Source organism: Symphalangus syndactylus, chromosome 14 (genome assembly GCF_028878055.3).
Source record: "Symphalangus syndactylus isolate Jambi chromosome 14, NHGRI_mSymSyn1-v2.1_pri, whole genome shotgun sequence".
Lineage (NCBI taxonomy): Eukaryota > Metazoa > Chordata > Mammalia > Primates > Hylobatidae > Symphalangus > Symphalangus syndactylus.
This window is the reverse complement of record NC_072436.2, coordinates 38,779,898-38,799,145: the sequence shown is the minus strand read 5'-3', so window position 1 is coordinate 38,799,145 and position 19,248 is coordinate 38,779,898. Positions and strand designations below refer to the sequence as shown.

Here is a 19,248-nt window from a genome sequence, read left to right as displayed (position 1 = left end):
GGGTCCTCTTCAAACTCCTAAGGACCCATAGCACAGCAGTTAATAGGGTGGAGGACCATAGTCCCCTCACGTGGTAATAGGTATGAACATTCCAAAATGTTCTCATGAGTGTCATAGTCTGTTATCTCCTGCTGATAGGAGGAGATAACAGCTCCATCAATGCATCATTTATTTTATGGAGAATCTCTTTATTGGTGCCATATGTTATATTCATCCCAGGGCCTCCCTGCTGAGAAAGGTCTGATGCTTTCAGGTTACTCATGATATCAGGTGCCAACAGGAGGATATCTACTGACATGCACAGAACCCAGACCCTGGAACAGGCAGCCGTGAGACTGGTCATATTCCACCCACGCGTTCAGTTTGCCAGGAAATGACACAGTGAAAGTCTTAAATTCATACTTCTGTGGGACTAATTGAACTCTGAGGTTTTTATTTATTTAAAGAAATTTCTGTGAAGCCTTGTGGACAGATTAGAAATATTTACTTACAAAATTGTACTTCAGTCTGTCTCATTCTGACCATTGTCATAATCACAACAGAGAGAATTGTAGAAAAGTTTGGTATTTGGCAGTGTTTTCTATTTTCATTACTGTCTTACTTGGAAAGCTTAATACTATCTTATTATTCAGGTGCTGTGTTTGTATAGTTTGCATGGATGTGTTAGTGTTTCACTGATTCTATTCTTAAGTTAGTTTTGATTTATAATTATCATGGGCTTCTACGGCATTTTTCACAGATACATCTGCCTAGTCGTTCTGGTGCTGGGTCATTTGCAGTAGATTCCTAATTACAGATTCACTTCTTGCTTGTGTAGAATCTGTACAGCATTTTTAACCCTGTCCATAAGTTTATTTACAGAGTAAATTTGCATAAGTGTTGCAAGGACTTGTTACTACTTGGACTAATATAATATTTCTGTTTGCTCTTTAGAGTTCATGGGCTGAAAAAGAAAGTACATTAAAAAGATCAGAGAAGGTAATATGATTTTCCACACTGAACTTCATATTTGCAGTACCTGGTGTTTGCTTGCCTATTCTAAAAATGTCTCTTTTTTAGCGAAAGTAGCTGTAGTCATAATCCCTCTTAACCAGGGAAACTGTTTCATTATGGCTGCAAAAACACATTCCAAGAGGGTTATGCATGATTGTTAACTAATATGAGAAGGAACACTTGTTCAAGACAGCCATTTCAGATTACTGAGTTTTATTTAAATAAAGGGGAAGTTTCTAAGCCAAAGTCTCTCAGTTGTGTATCAAATTTCTTTTATTTTTAAAAAACTTCTCTAGCTCTCAAAGCCTGTATCAGGTAAAGAGAAGGAAAAAAAAATGGCCTGAGCTGTACCATATATTGAAAACAATGCACTGCTTCTGCTTACATTGCTATAAAATCATGGTAATTACCAATCCGAACTTGCTTTAATCAGTGAGTAGTGGTTTGACTGCTCTCATTCAGGATTTGGCAAATGGAAAGGGCTAGATGGAAAATCTTTTTGGCTTTTCAGGTCTTATGGTCTCTGTTACACTACTCAACTCTGGTGTTGTAACACAAAGGCAGCCACAGACAATATAAGTAAATGACCAAATGTGACTGTTTTCCTATAAAACTTTATTTATGAAAAGAGGTGGCAGTCCACATTTGACCCACAGTCCATACTTTACCAGTCCTGATCTAAAGTATTCGTTATCTACAAGGAAAATGAAGTAACAAATGAGCTGAAAACCCTAAAAATTAGGAAACAATTTATACATTGTATCCTTATTTCAGCCTCCATTTGATCAGTACCATCTACATACGTGTGACTTTGCCAAAACTGTCAGGCTTAGTGCTATTCTAGTACAGCAGCCTTGGGCCTGTAGACATTGCCCTTATGTGGGCATGTGTGGTGGGATGGGTGATATCTCTGTGTAGACTCTGCTGCCTATGGACAGCTCTGGCCTCAGCTTGCTGTGCTCTCTGAGATTCCCACCATGGCCTGTGGGCATCGGGGCTTGACATGGGTACAGCTGATACTGCACCATTCTTATCTGGGAAGGGTCTGACATCCGCATCACCAAAGGACCCCTCAACCTCCATCCCAGGCATTGCTGGAAATAAGCCAACAACTCTGGATCCTATGCAGAACACCTGCTACAATTCTCTTAGATAACATGACAGTTACCTCTGATATGCTGTCAGTAAGTAGGTTCAGCTGACTTGGCATTGTTTCAGTTATATTTACCCCTAACCACACTGGTGTCACCAAAATTAGACTGCAACACCTTGACAGAATGTGTGAGACACCCTCCATGGAGCTTAGGAGACACCCTGGTCTCATGGAGCCACGTAGAGGCTCTCAGGGAGAACTGCTCCGCTGTACTCTGTGTAACTCTGCTCACTTCCACTTCTGAAGTGCCATGTCCTGCCTGAGCAGCTGACTCAGAGCCGATACCTGCCAGGCACTAATGGCACCCTCCATCCTACCTCTTAGGTGGCTTTTAGTTAATAGAGTTCTTAGAATTTAACACTTTAAAAATAACAATGTTATTTGTGGGGGTGGTGTTTTCCCAGAGAGACAAAGAGTTCCTGAAGTCCACGTTTCTCCTGGTTTACCATGACTGTGTGCTCCCACTTCTCCACTCCACACGCCTACCCCCGTTCAGGTGGGCAGAAGAAGAGACTGAGACTGCACGATGGAAAGTTATCACTGACTTCCTTAAGCAAAACCAAGAAAACCAGGGCGCCCTCCAAGCTCTGCTGTCACCAGACGGAGTTCATGAACCTTTTGACCTTTCAGAGCAGACCTATGACTTCTTGGGTGAAATGAGAAAGAGTGCAGTGTGACAGTGGCAGCCTCTAGCCCTCAGCTTCCCACGGAATCAGATGGATCCTCCACGATTACGTGAGTAAAATGATGGAACCAAAAATCACTGTCACTTTACAACTTAGGTTTTACTCTTTTCTTTCTACAGACCATATTTTTAAAGATATGTTTATACAATAATTTAAATATTTTTTAAAACTATGAAATAAATTTTTTTAAGGAATACTGTTATATCTAAATTTAAACAGTATTTATTTTTTTCAAAAGCAGCTACTTAATGGTATAGATTTCTATAAAAGCAAGATTTTGTCAAAAACAAAATTTATGATTATTCAAGAAAGTGAAAAAAACAACCTATAGAATGGGAGAACATATTTGCAAATCATCGAACTGATAAGGGTCTAGTATCCAAAATATTTAAATTTATGAGTGTTAATAAAATTTATCTTGTTCAATAAAGAGGAAGTTAAAGTGATCCATTTGAGAAAGTTGTATCACTTAATTCAGTCTGATACTTGAATGTGATTTACCCCTAATTAAGTATAAAAACAGAGTCGCTTTTGCCTTTTCAAATCAAGAAAATAAGTGCTCTGTCAAAAGAACAAAAAGAAACTTTCAGGCACTGGAGAGTGGAGTTGATTCACCCTTTCAGGTTTTGTTGCATTTCAGATAAACTTGTGATTGCTGGTAAAATGTCCCAAGCCTTTCCTTTTAGTGATAAATAGTAGCACCCTGCGTTAATTGAGCACCTACTGTGTGTCTGAGCATTTCTCATTAGCCCAGTTAATCCTCACACCTACTGTAGGAGATAGGTACTGTTTTTTTTTATTACTGTGGAAGAAACAGACCAGATAGATGAAGTAATTTGCCTAAGGTCACAGCTAATAAGTGGCACAGCTAATATTCCAAGTAAAGATACCGTGTATAGTTTTCTACAACCTAAGATGTTCTGCCTTATCAGTGCAAACCTTTTAGGATTCCATGTGAAAATAAAATAAGAGAAAAAGTTTAACCTAAATAATTAGAATCCCATTAGCGGTACTTTTTTTTTTTATGGCATGCTGCCTTAAAAGAGCCATTTATTTTTAGAGATCTGTCATATTATGAAACTTCTGGGCTATCTTGGCTAACTTATCCTAAACCCTTAACCTAAATTTAACTTGAGCCCCAGTTTCAGAAATTAACATGGTATGAAAGTGTTTCCAGGCCAGGCACGGTGGCTCACGCCTGTAATCCCAACACTTTGGGAGGCCGAGGTGGATGGATCACCTGAGGTCAGGAGTTTGAGACCAGCCTGGCCAACACCATCTCTACTAAAAACACAAAATTAGCTGGGCGTGGCAGTGCGTGCCTGTAATCCCAGCTACTTGGGAGGCTGAGGTAGAAGAATTGTTTGAACTTGGGAGGCGGAGGTTGCAGTGAGCCAAGATCGCGCCATTGCACTCCAGCCTAGGCAACAAGAGCGAAACCCCATCTCAAAAAAAAAAAAAAAAAAAGAAAGGGTTCCCAGCCACAAATGTGACAAGTGAGAACTGGGCATTGGAAAAGAGATTTCATTCTCCAGGAACTCATTTCAGGAGATCTCTCCCCGTGCGTGCCCTTCTGCCCTCAACCACACAATACAAGGCTGAGTGTGGCAAACACCTTCCTTTTGCCCATCAGCTGCCTGAGCACGCTTACAAAATGGTGCCACCACTTCTCTAGCACCGTGGCCCTCCCCAGCTCCTGCTCCCAGGGAGGGCTTTGCCTTTCAAATGGAGGTGGTAAGTGTGCACAGCGACTTTTTCCTACGCTGTTACTGAGTTGCCTCCTCTTACTCTTAGTCCCCTGCAGTCCTGTGTTTGCAAGAACATGAGCCCATATCACTCCTCACTGTGAAAGTCCTTTCTCTGTAGAAACGACTTTTAATTTCTAAGCTCTACCTTTTTATTTATTTTTATTTATTTTTTGAGGCAGGGTCTCACTCTGTCACCTAGGCTGTAGTGCAGTGGTGCAATCACAGTTCACTGCAGCCTCAACTTCCCCGGGCTCAGGTGATCTCCTACCTCAGCCTCCTGAGTAGCTGAGAGCACACACACGTGCCATCATGCGTGGCTAATTTTTGTGTTTTTTATTGTAGAAACAGGGTCTCACTATGTTGCCCAGGCTGGTCCTGAACTCCTGGACTCAAGCAATTCTCCTGCCTCAGTCTCCCAAAGTGCTGGGATTTCAGAGCCACCATGCTTGGCCATCTTTTTCATTTATTTTTTTTAACCATTTGGCTTATTCTTAGCGTTAAGCCAGGGGTGGGGCATTTTGAGTGAAAGAAAATGCTAGCGAATTTCTTTCAGTGCATGTACAACATGGAGGAAGAGAAGGCTTTTTATTAGAATGCATTTTCCAAGACTGTCTTCCATGTTCATTTGAGAATGTGTCATGAGCTGACAAATATGGACAACTTCATAGTTTCTGACACATTAGGAAAGTATAGGGACACCAGAGAAAAAGCTTAAGTGAAGCTTAGGCCAGAAAGTGAGGTACATACGGAAGGGAGAGACCCAGGGGTGTGGGCATTTCTGCCATTAAGAGACTCCACCTTCTCTTCAGTCAGTGGAATCTTTTTTTTTTTTTTCCAAACAATAAAATCTCTGACTTTAAATGCCACTTACTGGCTTCCAAAACGGAAAAGGTTGTCAAGGAGCCAAAAACATCCTGGAAATGAGTCCTCCTGGGTCTGCCTCAAGGAGTGTGACTTTAGCAACTCACTGAATTAATTGTTAAGAGTCATGGTGGTGGGGGGCGGGCAGCAGCAGGGTGAACAGCAGGGCTTTGCTGAGTGACCACACATGTGGTGCCTACCTGCAAGGCCAGGGGACTCACCACACCCGAACCATGGGAGGGCGGGCAGGGCAGGGAGTCTGAACAGTGAACTACGTGGCCCACTCCTCCCCACCCTCCCAACCTCTTAATTGGTTGAGTGTCATATCCATCAGGTCTGCAGAGGTGAAAAATATTGCAACTCGCGTGCCTGGGTGCTTGGAATGAAAGTCAAGGGGCAGAGGCAGATGTTAAAGAGCAGGTATAGTCTCTGTCTTCAATGTTTATGATCTAATATGCAAGGCCAGAGCAACTCACATAAAACCAGTTGACATACATGACCCTGTGTACAAATGGAGCAAGTTTGACTTGCCAACCTGGTAGCAGTTGGGAAACTATCAGTTTAACAGAGGAAGCCAGCAGTGTCCTCTGCCAGTTGAGGGCTTTGTCAATTTACAGCATTATAGGATATCCTTTGCTGTGAACTGCCTCAGCTTCCTCTTGCATGAAGCATTCTAAGTTGGGAGGCTTTCTTGGGGTGTGGAGGTGATCAAAGACAGCTGTCACCTAGCTGCTGTGATCTGTTTCCTCAAAACAAAGAGGCAGAGAAAGAACCTTACTTAGGGCACTTTGCATCTAAGTGTTACAATTATCCATTCATCATTTATCAACAAGTGTTGAGCACCTGCCACGCTCCAGGCACAGCAGTGGGCTTTGAAGATACAGGACAGGCAAGATCTCTGTCCTTACAATGCATGAGGTGGACAGTAATCAGCCAAACACAAAAATTAATTCCAACGGTACTATGGTTGGGTCTGTTAGTGGCCCTGTGGCAGGCACGAAGTCAATGGTAAGTGTACAGGCGTTCCTTCCTATCCTCACTCTCCCTCTCCCAACCCCACTGTCTGTTGTTGGGGACCAGTTAGATTCAAATACATTTTCAGATGAATCCCTCACTATTTGAACTCCCATATTTACTATCTGAAACTCAAGGACACATGGATTTGGTAATACTGTATCCCTCAAAACTCAAACTTGCTCTCTGAATTCTGATATTTGAATGCAGTAACCAAGTCAATTTGGATAAAGAAGGATGGGTATAAAGATAAGTGAATGGGCCAGGCACAGTTGCTCACACATTTGGGAGGCCAAGGCAGGCAGGGTGCTTGAGCCCTGGCATGCAAGACTAGCCTAGGCAGCATGATAAGACCCCATCTATACAAAAATTAGCCAGGTATGGTGGTGCAGGTCTGTAGTTCCAGCTACTCAGGAGGCTGAGTTGGAGGATTACTTGAGCCCAGGAGGTTGAGCCTGCAGTGAGCTGTGATCATGCCACTGCACTCCAGCCTGGGCAACAGGGAAACCCTGTCTCAAACAAATAGTAAACGAATGGCAAGTGAAAGGCTATAGGCTATACTGTCTCATAGGCAGGAAAATGGAGGTTGAGTATGTTCTGCCCAGTGATGACTGATACTGAATGAGGCATGCAGGTCTGTGTGCAGCAATATAAAACAGAAATCATTAATGGAATACAGCTCACATTTGGGACTTTGATAGTGTGCCTGTCATTTAGCCCTTTTCTGATACTCTGTAAGACAGACTGGACCTTAACCTGCTCATTTGCATCTGACTTTGCCAGCAAAGATTAACTTTGCAGAACTTTGCCCTTTCAAAGAGGTCATTTTGGGGAATAAAAAGGTCTCCATGCTTTCTGAGCTCTTCTCCAGGTAGGAATCTCGGGATGACCCAGACATTATCCCATTGAGTCCTTCCTCTTTCCTGGCAGCTGTTCTGTACTTGCCCAACTCCAGAGACAAAAGAAGCCAGACTCAATTCTGCCTCATGGCTACGAACATTAATCACAGCGTCTTCCCGAGTCTATCAGTGTGTGCATTCTATCTACCGCATTTGAGAGTTAAAGAGACCTTGATTTGTAGAAATAATAGTTGCAATCTAGTTGTGTCTTCCAGGCGAGAGCCAATGGGACATGTGTGTTCTTGCAGCAGGAAAGGGGAGAGCTCTGCTCCTATTTCTACAGTGGGAGGCTACTGTAGTGGATATCTGGTGTTTCTGCTGCCCAGCCTCCATATACTTCTCTCTTGGTAACATCACCTCCACCTTGAGTGGCATTGTTCAAGTCACTGGATGAAGTCTCACCCGAAGCCATTATTACCTCTCAGCTTCTCACTTCCTAAGGTAATAAGTTCCTTTCATCACTAAAGCCGGTTGGAATGGGTTTTTCTAACTTTTGTTATTGAAAGAATCCCAATGGATACAACTGTCTATTCTTTCCCCCAGGTATCTCTGGATTTCTTCTGGCCTGTCTCTTCTTTTTCATGCAACTAGTAAATGGTTTCTGAAATATAGACAAAGCAATTTCTTAGTGGGAAAAGAGTTTAATAAAGAGGAGTCAAAAAAAGAGATAAGCAGTTGTCTCCAAAGTCTTTACGACTGTTTTCATGACTGTTTCAATCATTCAAAAACATTTATTGAGTACCTTTTGTGTATCAGACAGTATTCAAGATGGTGGACATGGCTGTGGTTCACCACATGAACAAAGTTTTGGCTCTCCTTAAGCCCACATCCTAGAGAGGGACAGGGGCAGGGAGACAAACAATAGGCAAATTAATAAATCGGGGAAATCTTGGGTAGTGAAAAGTGCTTGCAGAGTTAAGCAGGATGTTGCTATTTGGGCTCTGGTCAAGCAGAGAAGGATACTCCTCCTCTTCCTTTCACGAAATGCAATTAACAGCCCTGGACAGAATGCATGGAGAAGGTAACTGAGGATTCTAGGAAAAAAAAAGGAGCAGGAATATTTGGGAAGGAAACCAGAATTCAAAACACTACTAAGCTGTTGGTAAGTTTCCCATTTTCTTTCCTCTGGTACCTCTCAGCCGGTGTCAGAGACCACCTGAAACCCAGAACTGTACACAGGATGCAGACAAAGACATCTCCAAAAGAATCCATGTTTCTGGTCTGAGGAATGGGAAAGAGAGCCCCAAAGAGTCAGAGAGAGTGTAGAAAATCTCTGTTTTTTGTTTGTTTGTTTGTTTGTTTATTCTTTCCTTCCTTAGCCCTGGGCAATCTCGTGACAGTGGTGGTGGCAATGGAAGTAGCAGCCAGGCAGGTACCTGGAACTCTGGGAAAGGGGAACCTTTGTCTCTGACCAGAGGAACCATGATCCTAAAAGCATGGGGGGGAATAATTTTCACCTTTGTGTTTCTCTCTCTCTCTCTCTCTCTCACACACACACACACACACACACACACACACACACACACACACACACACTGCTTTGGTCCCGAAGACAGACCCAGTTACAAGAAGTGCACAGCAGAGAAGGAAAATGAAAACCCTGGTCTTTAGCCAGAGGACCAAGGCATATCTTCATTTCTTAACATACTAATTGTTTCAGAAGGTGGAAGTGGCTCAGGGCCTCTCAACTTAAGAGACTAAGGGGTTATGGGTTGTATTATTTTCTCCATTTCATAAATATGAGCCTAAGAAGGTTGTTTTTCTTCTTACTTAAGCTTTTCCTACTATGCCATGTTGTCCATGGGCAAGTCAAAGGTATCCTACAGCCTGTAAGAGTGGCACAGTGCTTATTTGCAACCTTTAAGAGAGGTGGCAAGATGTGGGATTCATGGAGAAATCCCTCCTTTGCTTGGATTAATCCTGTAAACAAGGTGGTGTAGGTAAGACTGGGGTTGGCAGGTGGGATTAGGGTCTCCCTTACTTCCTAGTTTCCATAGCCTGGGAAAAAGGGATGATCAGTTTGGTTTGAGATCCACTGGGGGGTTCATTGCCTTTCTTTGCAATGCCTTTACTCTTAGCTTCATTTGTCCAAACTCCTCTCTCCCTTGGCTCTCCCCAGACCAGGCAAAGGCCAAGCTGGCTGGTCTCCCCACCTGTGGCCCTGAGGGCAGGACCTGGAATTCACCATTTCTGCTAATGAGATCAGCACATGGCCTCTCCTAATTACTCCAGCCCTCACGCAATCTTCCCCACATGCTCTCCACACCAGGGAGGAGCAGGGGGCAGGAAGAAGGGACCCCAACCCCGAGCATCCTGAGCAGACTCAGGGTGGGTCGGGAAAATGAAGGTTCGCCAATTCAAAGGTGGAGGGGAAAATGGTTCAGCCTTTGGGACTTGCATTTGTGTGAAAGGAGTTGCTTGCCTCTGGGCCACAGCCCTGCATTCAGCTCCCCTACTTGCCTGGGAGTCAGGAAGAAACTTCTTGGCCTCAAGCCCAGTTAGGGGCAAGGCACTGGCTGGAAGGAAGGCCAGGGAAGGAAGGAGGTTGTCCGCTAGAGGCAGCAGCCAGCCAGCCCAGCCCTTCTCTGGTGCCTGCTGGTATGGTCCTCTCCCAGAGAGTGGGGGGCCTTCATCTGCCCCATGAGGAAAAGAAGAGTGGAGGACCATGGAAAGGAATCCAGAAAGAGAAGGAAACACCAAGTCCCAGGGGCATGAGCTGGAAGGGAGGGCTGCTCCTCCCAGGGGAGGCTGGGGACTGAGAGCTGCCCCCAAGAGTGGAAAAGGAGAGAGCTGGGCAAGACCCAGCATTGTTAGTAACCAGCTCTGTGGCCTTGACTTGACCTCACTGATTCTCAGTCTCCTCACTCGGAAAAGGGAAAAACAGCCACGTGCAGGCCGTGGTGGGCACCTGGGCTGTCTGCAGATAGCTTGGCTCATTGTTGGTCCTCAGTACACAGCCCTCGTAGCCAAGCAGCTTGGGCCTACACTCTGGGCCCAGGGGAGTGGCTGTCGCTGGCATCCCCTGGAATAACATGCTCCAGGAGTCAAAGATTCCTTAGTTGGAAAGGTCTAGAAAGAGACTCCCGCTCTGCTGCCTCCTGCACCAGCGCTGTGCCCCCCGCTGGCCAGGCAGAGCCATTCGATGCCGCTGGGCCGCTCACTGAGGATCTGTTGGCTGCAGCGAGTGGAAGGACCTGCTCGGCTGGAACGTTTTTTTTTTTTTTTTTCCCCTCCCAGGCGACGTCCGATGGGTGTGTCGGGCAGGAGGTGATATTTGACAGGCTGCGCGCGGGAGAGCTGCCGCGGAGCGCCCAGCAGGGGCTGACAGCATGGCCTCGCGCGACCCTCCCGTCACCAGCTACGCCCCGTCCGACGTGCCCTCGGGGGTCGCTCTGCTCCTCTCCATCCCTTTCGCCTTCTTCCTGCCCGAGCTGGTGAGTGCGGCACCCCCCGGCCACCTGCAGAGAGGGAGGGGGAAACCGGCCTCGGACCCAGACCGGACCGCGCCGAGAGACGGGGGAGCAAGCACAGGGGCTGCGGTGGCTGCCAGTCTCCCACCGGGCGCACAGCGGGGTGCAGCTGTACTCAAGAGGCAGATCCCACTCTGTGCCCCGTCTTATGCCGCCAAGGGGGTTCCTCCTTCCAAAACAAAACCCACTTGAGTGTGGAGGCCTGGGGGGACGTTGCTAAAATATCCAGGATTCCCGGGAAGATGTTGGAAATGAATTTTAATTACATGGCTTCTTTTGTCCAACTATTTGTGCCTTTCAGGTTTGAAGTGAGGAGACTGTGTTTCCCTCTGAGAGCAGGTCTTCCAGTGTTTTCTTAATTGTCATGTCTGCTGACTTTGAAATTTGACTTTTGTGGGGTTTCCCACACAAGGTAGCTATGGCAACATCTGCCATAAAACAGTCCTTTGAGGCACCCTGGTTGCAAATGAGAACCTGTCGCTGTGTTACTCTCTGGGGTGCCCTACGACTGAGTCGTGGCCCTGAGCCCTGGGGATCCTGCCTGCTCCCATCGGCAGAGCTGTGGGTATGCAGTGTTCCACACTGCACAAGTCCCCTCTGAACTGGCTGGCACCACATCCTCTTCACGGAGGAGCACACTCAAGTCTGGGGTCCAATCAAGGCAAAGAAGTATTTTCTTTTTCCAGCACCTTCTGAAATGTCTAGCTTGTGGGTGATATTTTCTTACCTGCCCTGAATTTGGCAGTGCTGTCCCTGAGCAGGGGGGAAAGATAGAAAGTGGATCTACTTTTAAATCGGACGTAACCAACCCTTCTCATTCTCATATCTGCCTGCAAAGTTGGGCCCGATCAAGCCACTTTTAGGCAAACTGGCTAACGGGTGGCCATTGATGGCAACCAGAAAGAGAACCAGGCAGTGTGGGCCTAGGATCTGAGTGGCTCCAGCTGAAACCCCACCTAAGAGGCAGGTTTCTGCCAAGGCTACCATCCCCAGCACAGCGTGGGCATCCTGCCAGACTGATGATATAACCGTGCTCTGATGAGTCCTACGTGCCAGGCCCTGGGTGTGCCCCTCACCTTGGAGCAGCTGCATGGGTGACCGGGGTACTGGTTGACTCTGCCTCTTTTTATTGAGCCTGTGGTTCATGTCAGTCCTGCAAGCCCCTGGTGACAGGGCACTGCCTCCTGGTGGTTTCCTGTCTGCCGGGGAGAGACTCCTGAGCATTTCCTCCCAACAACTGGATGGTGGCCTCAGCAAGGAGGGACCATCTGAACTCTCCAGGCCAAGGAGGGGTCCAGGCCTGCCACTAAGAGTTGGACCTCAAAGAACAGGCATTTACAGGCTTGGGGGAAAGAGAGGGAAAGGCCTAGAGGCCAGGGGAGAAGTCCTGGAAGGAGGCTAGAGGCACGGAGTTTCTGGAATCAGGACAGTACCCAGGGTGAGAACCGTGAGAGGTCATGGTGGCCCCACCTGTCCTGCTCCTGCCAGTGAAACTCCTGGAAGAGCAAAGTGCACGCTTGTGTTGGGCTCTGGGGCCTTACGTGTTGTGGGGGTGAGGGGCTCAATGACAATGAAAATTGACATTGGCCCAATTTTCTTCATTTATTTGTATTGTTAAGTAACGTGAGATTTACAGTAAAGCTGCAATAATAGTAGAGAAAGTTCTGTGTACTCTTCCCTCAGCTGCCGGTAATGCCTGCATCTTCCATGGTACAACTCTTGAAATCGGGAAACTAACACTGATACTGTGCTATCAAGTACTCTATAAACCTTACTCCAGTTTTGCTAATTTCCTCACTAATGTCCTTTTTCTGGTCCAGGATCCCACATGGCACTTAGTTGTCATATCTCCTTCATCTCCTTTAATCTGGGAAAATCTGGGTCCTTATTTTGACACTTCTGAAGAGTACTGATTAGTTTTTTTTCTTTTTTTCTGCTTTTGGAAAATTTATTTTTCCATAAATTATTGGAGTACAGGTGGTATTTGGTTACATGAGTAAGTTCTTTAGTGGTGATTCGTAAGATTTTGGTGCACTCATCATCCATGTATACACTGCACTATATTTGTAGTCTTTTTTTTTTTTTTTTTTTTGAGACGGAGTCTCGCTGTCGCCCAGGCTGGAGTGCAGTGGCGCGATCTTGGCTCACTGAAAGCCCCACCTCCCAGGTTCATGCCATTCTCCTGCCTCAGCCTCCTGAGTAGCTGCGACTACAGGTGCATGCCACCAGGCCCAGTTAATTTTTTTTTGTATTTTTAGTAGAGATGGGGTTTCACTGTGTTAGCCAGGATGGTCTCGATCTCCTGACCTCGTGATCCGCCTGCCTCAGCCTCCCAAAGTGCTGAGATTACAGGCGTGAGCCACCACGCCCGGCCCATATTTGTAGTCTTTTATCCCTCACCCCTCTCCCACTCTTCCCCCCAAGTCCCCAAAGTCCATTGTATCATTCTTATGCCTTTGTGTCCTTATAGCTTAGCTCCTACATATCAGTGAGAACATATGATGTTTGGTTTTCCATTCCTGAGTTACATCACTTAGAATAATAGTCTCCAAGCTCATCCAGGTCACTGTGAATGCTGTTAATTCATTCCTTTTTGTGGCTGTATAGTATTCCATCATATATATATATATATATATATATCATATATATATATATATATATATCTCACAGTTTCTTTATCTACCCATTGATTGATGGGCATTTGGGTTGGTTACACAATTTCCCAATTGTGAATTGTGCTGCTATAAACATGTGTGCAAGTATCTTTTTTGAATAATGACTTCTTTTCCTCCGGATTGATACCGAGTAGTGTGATTGCTGGATCAAATGGTAGTTCTACTTTTAGTTCTTTAAGGAAACTGCACACTGTTTTCCATAGTGGATGTACTAGTTTACATTCCCACCAGAAGGGTAGAAGTGTTTCCTGTTCACCACATCCACACCAACATCTATTGTTCTTTGATTTTTTCATTATGGCCATTCTTGCAGGAGTAAGGTAGCATCACAATGTGGTTTTAATTTCCATTTCCCTGATCATTAGTGATGTTGAGCATTTTTTCATATGTTTGTTGGCCATTTGTATATCTTCTTTTGAGAATTGTCTATTCATGTCCTTCGCCCACTTTTTGATGGGATTTTTTTTTTCTTACTGATTTGTTTGACTTCCTTGTAGATTCCAAATATTAGCCCTTTGTCAGATGTATAGATTGTGAAGATTTTCTCCCACTCTGTGGGTTATCTATTTACTCTGCTGTCTGTTCGTTTTGGTGTGCAAAAGCTCTGTAGTTTGATTAGGTCCCAGCTATTTATCTTTGTTTTTATTGCATTTGCTCTTGGGTTCTTGGTCATGAAATCCTTGCCTAAGCCAATGTCTAGAAGGGTTTTGCCAACATTATCTTCTAGAATTTTTGTAATTTCAGGTCTTAAGTTTAAGTGCTTAATCCATCTTGAGTTGATTTTTGTATAAGGTGAGAGATGAGGATCCAGTTTCAATCCCCTACATGTGGGTAGCCAATTATCCCAGCACCATTTATTGAAAAGGATGTCCTTTCCCCACATTAGGTTTTTGTTTGCTTTGTCAAAGATCAGTTGGCTGTAAGTATTTGGGTTTATTTCTGGGTTCTCTATTCTGTTCCATTGGTCTATGTGCCTACTTTTGTACCAGTATCATGCTGTTTTGGTGACTATGGCCTTATAGTATAGTTTGAAATCAGGTAGTGTGATGCCTCCAGGTTTGTTCTTTTTGCTTAGTCTTGCTTTGGCTATGTGGGCTCTTTTTTCTTCCATATGAATTTTAGAATTTTTTTTCTAATTCTGTGAAGAATGATGGTGGTATTCTGATGGGGATTGCATTGAATTTGTAGATTGCTTTTGGCAGTATGGTAATTTTCACAATATTGATTCTACCCATCCATGAGCATGAGATCTGTTTCCATTTGTTTGTGTTGTCTGTGATTTCCTTCAGCATTGTTTTATAGTGTTCCTTGTAGAGGTCTTTCAACTTATTTGTTAGGTATATTCCTAAGTATTTTATTACTATTATTATTTTTTGCAGCTATCATGAAAGGGGTTGAGCTCTTGATTTGATTCTGTGCTTGGTCGCTGTTGGTGTATAGAAAAGCTACTGATTTGTGTACATTAATCTTGTATCCAGAAACTTTTGCTGAATTCTTTTATCAGTTCTAGGAGCTTTCTGGAAGAGTCCTTAGAGTTTTCAAGTTAAACGATCATATCATCAGCGAACAGTGACCGTTTGACTTCCTCTTTACTGATTTGGATGCCCTTTATTTGTTTCTCTTGTCTGATTACTCTGGCTAGGACTTCCAGTACTACGTTGAAGAGGAGTGGTGAGAGTGGGCATCCTTGTTTCATTCCAGTTCTCAGAGGGAATGCTTTCAACTTTTCACCATTCAGTATTACGTTGGCTGTGGGTTTGTCATAGATGGCTTTTATTACATTAAGGTATGTCCCTCATATGCCAATTTTGCTGAGAGTTTTGACAATAAAGTGATGCTGGATTTTGTCAAATGCTTTTTCTGCATCTATTGAAATGATCATGTGATTTTTGTTTTAAATCGTTTATGTGGTGTATCACATTTATTGACTTGCGTATGTTAAACCATCCTTGTATCTCTGGTATGAAACTCACTTGATCATGGTAGATTATCTTTTTGATACGTTGTTGGATTCAGTTAGCTAGTATTTTGTTAAGGATTTTAGCATCTATGTTCATCAAAGATATCAGTCTGTAGTTTTCTTTTTTGGTTATATCCTTTCCTGGTTTTGATATTAGGGTGATGCTGGCTTCATAGAATGAATTAGGGAGGGTTCCTTCATTCTCTATCTTGTGGAATAATATCAAAAGGATTGGTACCAATTCTTCTTTGAATCTCTGGTAGAATTTTGGTGCGAATCCATCTTTTCTTGGACTTTTTTTGTTGGTAATTTTTAAATTACCGTTTCAATCTTGCAGCTTGTTATTGATCTGTTTAGTGTATCTAATTCTTCCTGATTTAAGCTAGGAGGGTTGTATTTTTCTAGGAATTTATCCATCTCCTCTAGGTTTTCTAGTTTATGTGCATAAAGGTGTTCCTAGTAGCCTTGAATGATCTTTTGTATTTTGGTGATGTCAGTTGTAATATCTCCTGTTTCATTTCTTAGTGAGGTTATTTGGATTTTCTCTCTTCTTTCCTTGGTTAATCTTGCTAATGGTCTATTAATTTTATTTATCTTTTCAAAGAACCAGCTTTTTATTTCATTTATCTTTTATGGGTTTTTTTTGTTTCGATTTCATTTAGTTCTGCTCTGATCTTGGTTATTTCCTTTCTTCTGCCGGGTTTGGGTTTGGTTTGTTCTTGTTTCTCTAGTTCCTTGAGGTGTGACCTTAGATTGTCTGTTTGTGCTCTTTCAGACTTTTTGATGTAGGTGTTTAGGGCTATGAACTTTCCTCATAACACTGTCTTTGCTATATACCAGAGGTTTTGATAAGTTGTGTCATTATTGTCATTCAGTTTGAAGAATTTTTAAATTTCCATCTTGATTTTGTTTTTGACTCAATGCTTTCAGAAGCAGGTTATTTAATTTCCATGTATTTGAATGGTTTCGAAGGTTCCTTTTGGAGTTGATTTCCAGTTTTATTCTACTGTGGTCTGACAGAGTGCTTGACATAATTTCAATTTTCTTAAATTTATCAAGTCTCGTTTCATGGTCTATCATATGGTCTATCATATGGTCTATCTTGAAGAAAGTTCCACGTGCTGTTATATAGAATGTGTATTCTGCAGTTGTTGGATGAAATGTTCTGTCAGTTGTAATATCTCCTGTTTCATTTCTGTTAAGTCCATTTGTTCCAAGGTGGTTTAAATCCATTGTTTCTTCATTGACTTTCTGTCATCATTGCCTGTCTAGTGCTGTCAGTGGAGTATGGAAGTCCCCAACTATTATTGTGTTGCTGTCTATCTCATTTCTTAGGTCTATTAGTAATTGTTTTATAAATTTGGGAGCTCCAATGTTAGGAGCATATATGTTTAGGATTGTGAAATTTTTCTGTTGGACAAGGCCTTTTACCATTATATACTGTCCCCTCTTTGTCTCTTTTAACTGATAATGCTTTAAAGTTTGTTTTATCTGATATAAGAATAGCTACCCTTGCTCGCTTTTGGTGTCCATTTGCATGAAATGCCTTTTTCTACCCTTTTACTTTAAGTTTATTTGAGTCCTTATGTGTTAGGTGAGTCTCCTGAAGGCAGCAGATGGTTGGTGAGTTCTTATCCATTCTGCAGTTTTGTATCTTTTCAGTGGATCATTTAGGCCATTTACATTCAATGTTAGTATTGGAATGTGAGGTACCATTGCATTCATCATGCTCTTTGTTGCCTGTCTACTTTGGTTTTGTTTTTGTTTTTTAACTTGTATTTTTGTTTTATAGGTCCTTTGTGATTTATGCTTTAAAGAGGTTCTGTTTTGATGTGTTTCTAGGATTTGTTTCAAGATTTAGAGCTTCTTTTAGCAGTTGTCGTAGTGGTGGTTTGGTAATGGCAAATTCTCTCAGCATTTGTTTGTCTGAAAATGACTATATCTTTCCTCCATATATAATGCTTAGTTTTGCTAAATATAAAATTCTCAGCTGATAATTGTTTTGTTTGAGGAGGCTGAAGATAGGTCCCCAGTCTCTTCTAGGTGGTAGGGTTTCTGCTAAGAAATCTGCTGCTAATCTGATAGCTTTTCCTCTATAGATTACCTGGTGCTTTTGTCTCACAGCTGTTAAGAGCCTTTTCTTCATCTTAACTTTGGATAACCTGATGACAATGTGCCTAGGCAAAGATCTTTTTGTGATGAATTTCCCAGGTGTTCTTTGTGCTTCTTGTATTTGGCTGTCTAGGTCTCTCACAAGGTCGGGAAAGTTTTCCTTGATCATTCCTCCAAATATGTATTCCAGGCTTTTAGAATTCTCTTCTTCCTCAGGTACACCAATTATTCTTAGGCTTGGTTGTTTAACATAAACCCAGACTTCTTGGAGGCTTTGCTCGTATTTTCTTTTTTTTAATTTGTCTTTGTTGGATTGAGTTAACAATAACAAAGACCTTGTCTTTGAACTCTGAATTTCTTTCTTCCACTTGTTAAATTCTATTGCTGAGACTTCCCAGAGTATTTCACATTTCTAAAAGTGTGTCCAAAGTTTCCTGAATTTTGACTGTTTTTTCTTTAAGCTATCTATTTCCATGAATATTTCTCCCTTCACTTCTTGTATCATTTTTTGGACTTCCTTTGCATTGGGCTTCACCTTTTTCTGGTCCCTCCCTGATTAGCTTAATAACTAATCTCTTGAATTCTTTTTCAGGTGAATCAGGGATTTCTTCTTGGCTTGGATCCATTACTGGTGAACTAGTGTGATTTTGGGGGTATTGAAGAGCCTTGTTTTGTCATATTACCAGGGCTGGTTTTCTGGTCCCTTCTCATTTGCGTAGGCTCTGTCAGAGTGAAGGTCTAGGGCTGAAGGCTGTTCAGATTCTTTTGTCCTACAAGGTGTTCCCTTGATGTAGTATTCTTCCCGTTTTCCTATGGATGTGGCTTCCTGCGAGACAAACTGCAGTGATTGTTGTCTCTCTTCTGGATCTGGCCACCCAGCGAATTTACCCGGCTCCAGGCTGGTACTCCGGATTGTCTGCACAGAGTACTGTGATGTGGACTGTCTATGGGTCTCTCAGCCCTGGATATCAGTGCCTGTTCTGGTGGAGGTGGCAGAGGGTGCAGTGGATTCTGTGAGGGTCCTTAGCTTTGGTGGTTTAATGGTCTATTTTTGTGCTGGTTGGCCCCCTGCCAGGAGGTGACACTTTCCAAAAAGCAACAGCTGTAGTAGTATGGAGAGGGACCAGTGGGGGGTGGAGCCCTAGAACTCCCAAGATTATATGCCCTTTGTCTTCCACCAGAGTGGATAGGGAAGGACCATCAGATGGGGGCAGGGCTAGGCATGTCTGAGCTCAGACTCCCCTTGGGTGGGTCTTGCTGTTGCTGCTGTGAGGGGTGGAGGTGAGATTCCCAAGTTACTGGAGTTGTGCGCTTAGGAAGATTATGGCTGCCTCTGCTGAGTCATGCAGGTTGTCAGGGAAGTGGGGGAAAGCTGGCAGTCACAGGCCTCACCCAGCTTCCACACAAACCAAATGGCCGGTCTCACTCCCTGTGTACCCCCAACAGCAGCCCCAAGTCTGTTTCTAGGCAGAGGGCAAGATGGGTTTGAAAACTTGCCCAAGGATATCCTCCTCCCAAAGCAAGAGAAAAGGGCTTTAGTTCTTCCCCCGCCTGTAAAGTCTGCACACTCGATTCGTGACCTCCCCTGAGTTCTGGCCAGGAGGCATCTGTCCCCATTCAAATTGTTACAAAGCTCAGCTAGAGAAGTCCTTCCCCCTGCTCCTCTGGCCACCCTCC

At 43.6% G+C, this 19,248-nt stretch overlaps 2 protein-coding genes across 8 annotated transcripts in view; both read left to right on the top strand.

The window, feature by feature from the left end:
• The window catches only part of NPHP1 (nephrocystin 1), a 99,736-nt gene extending 96,460 nt beyond the window's left edge, over positions 1-3,276 (top strand). For 4 of the 6 annotated variants that reach the window (XM_055241762.2, XM_055241761.2, XM_063617567.1 and 1 more), the window contains 2 exons: positions 934-978; positions 2,551-3,276. In XM_055241762.2, the coding sequence (XP_055097737.1) occupies positions 934-978; positions 2,551-2,823 (318 nt within the window). In that variant the 3' untranslated portion in view covers positions 2,824-3,276. Of the gene's footprint in view, positions 1-933; positions 979-1,289; positions 1,426-2,550 lie in introns of those variants that run through there. The other 2 variants (XM_055241764.2, XM_055241763.2) reach the window with 2 other exon arrangements.
• A 4,937-nt stretch (positions 3,277-8,213) lies between these two features.
• MALL (mal, T cell differentiation protein like) overlaps positions 8,214-19,248 on the top strand; it is a 35,624-nt gene continuing 24,589 nt past the window's right edge. Inside the window, exons 1-2 of one of the 2 annotated variants that reach the window (XM_055242935.2) lie at positions 9,687-9,701; positions 10,592-10,788. In XM_055242935.2, coding sequence (XP_055098910.1) covers positions 10,684-10,788 — 105 coding nt within the window. In that variant the 5' untranslated portion in view covers positions 9,687-9,701; positions 10,592-10,683. Of the gene's footprint in view, positions 8,457-9,686; positions 9,702-10,591; positions 10,789-19,248 lie in introns of those variants that run through there. The other variant, XM_055242936.2, reaches the window with a different exon arrangement.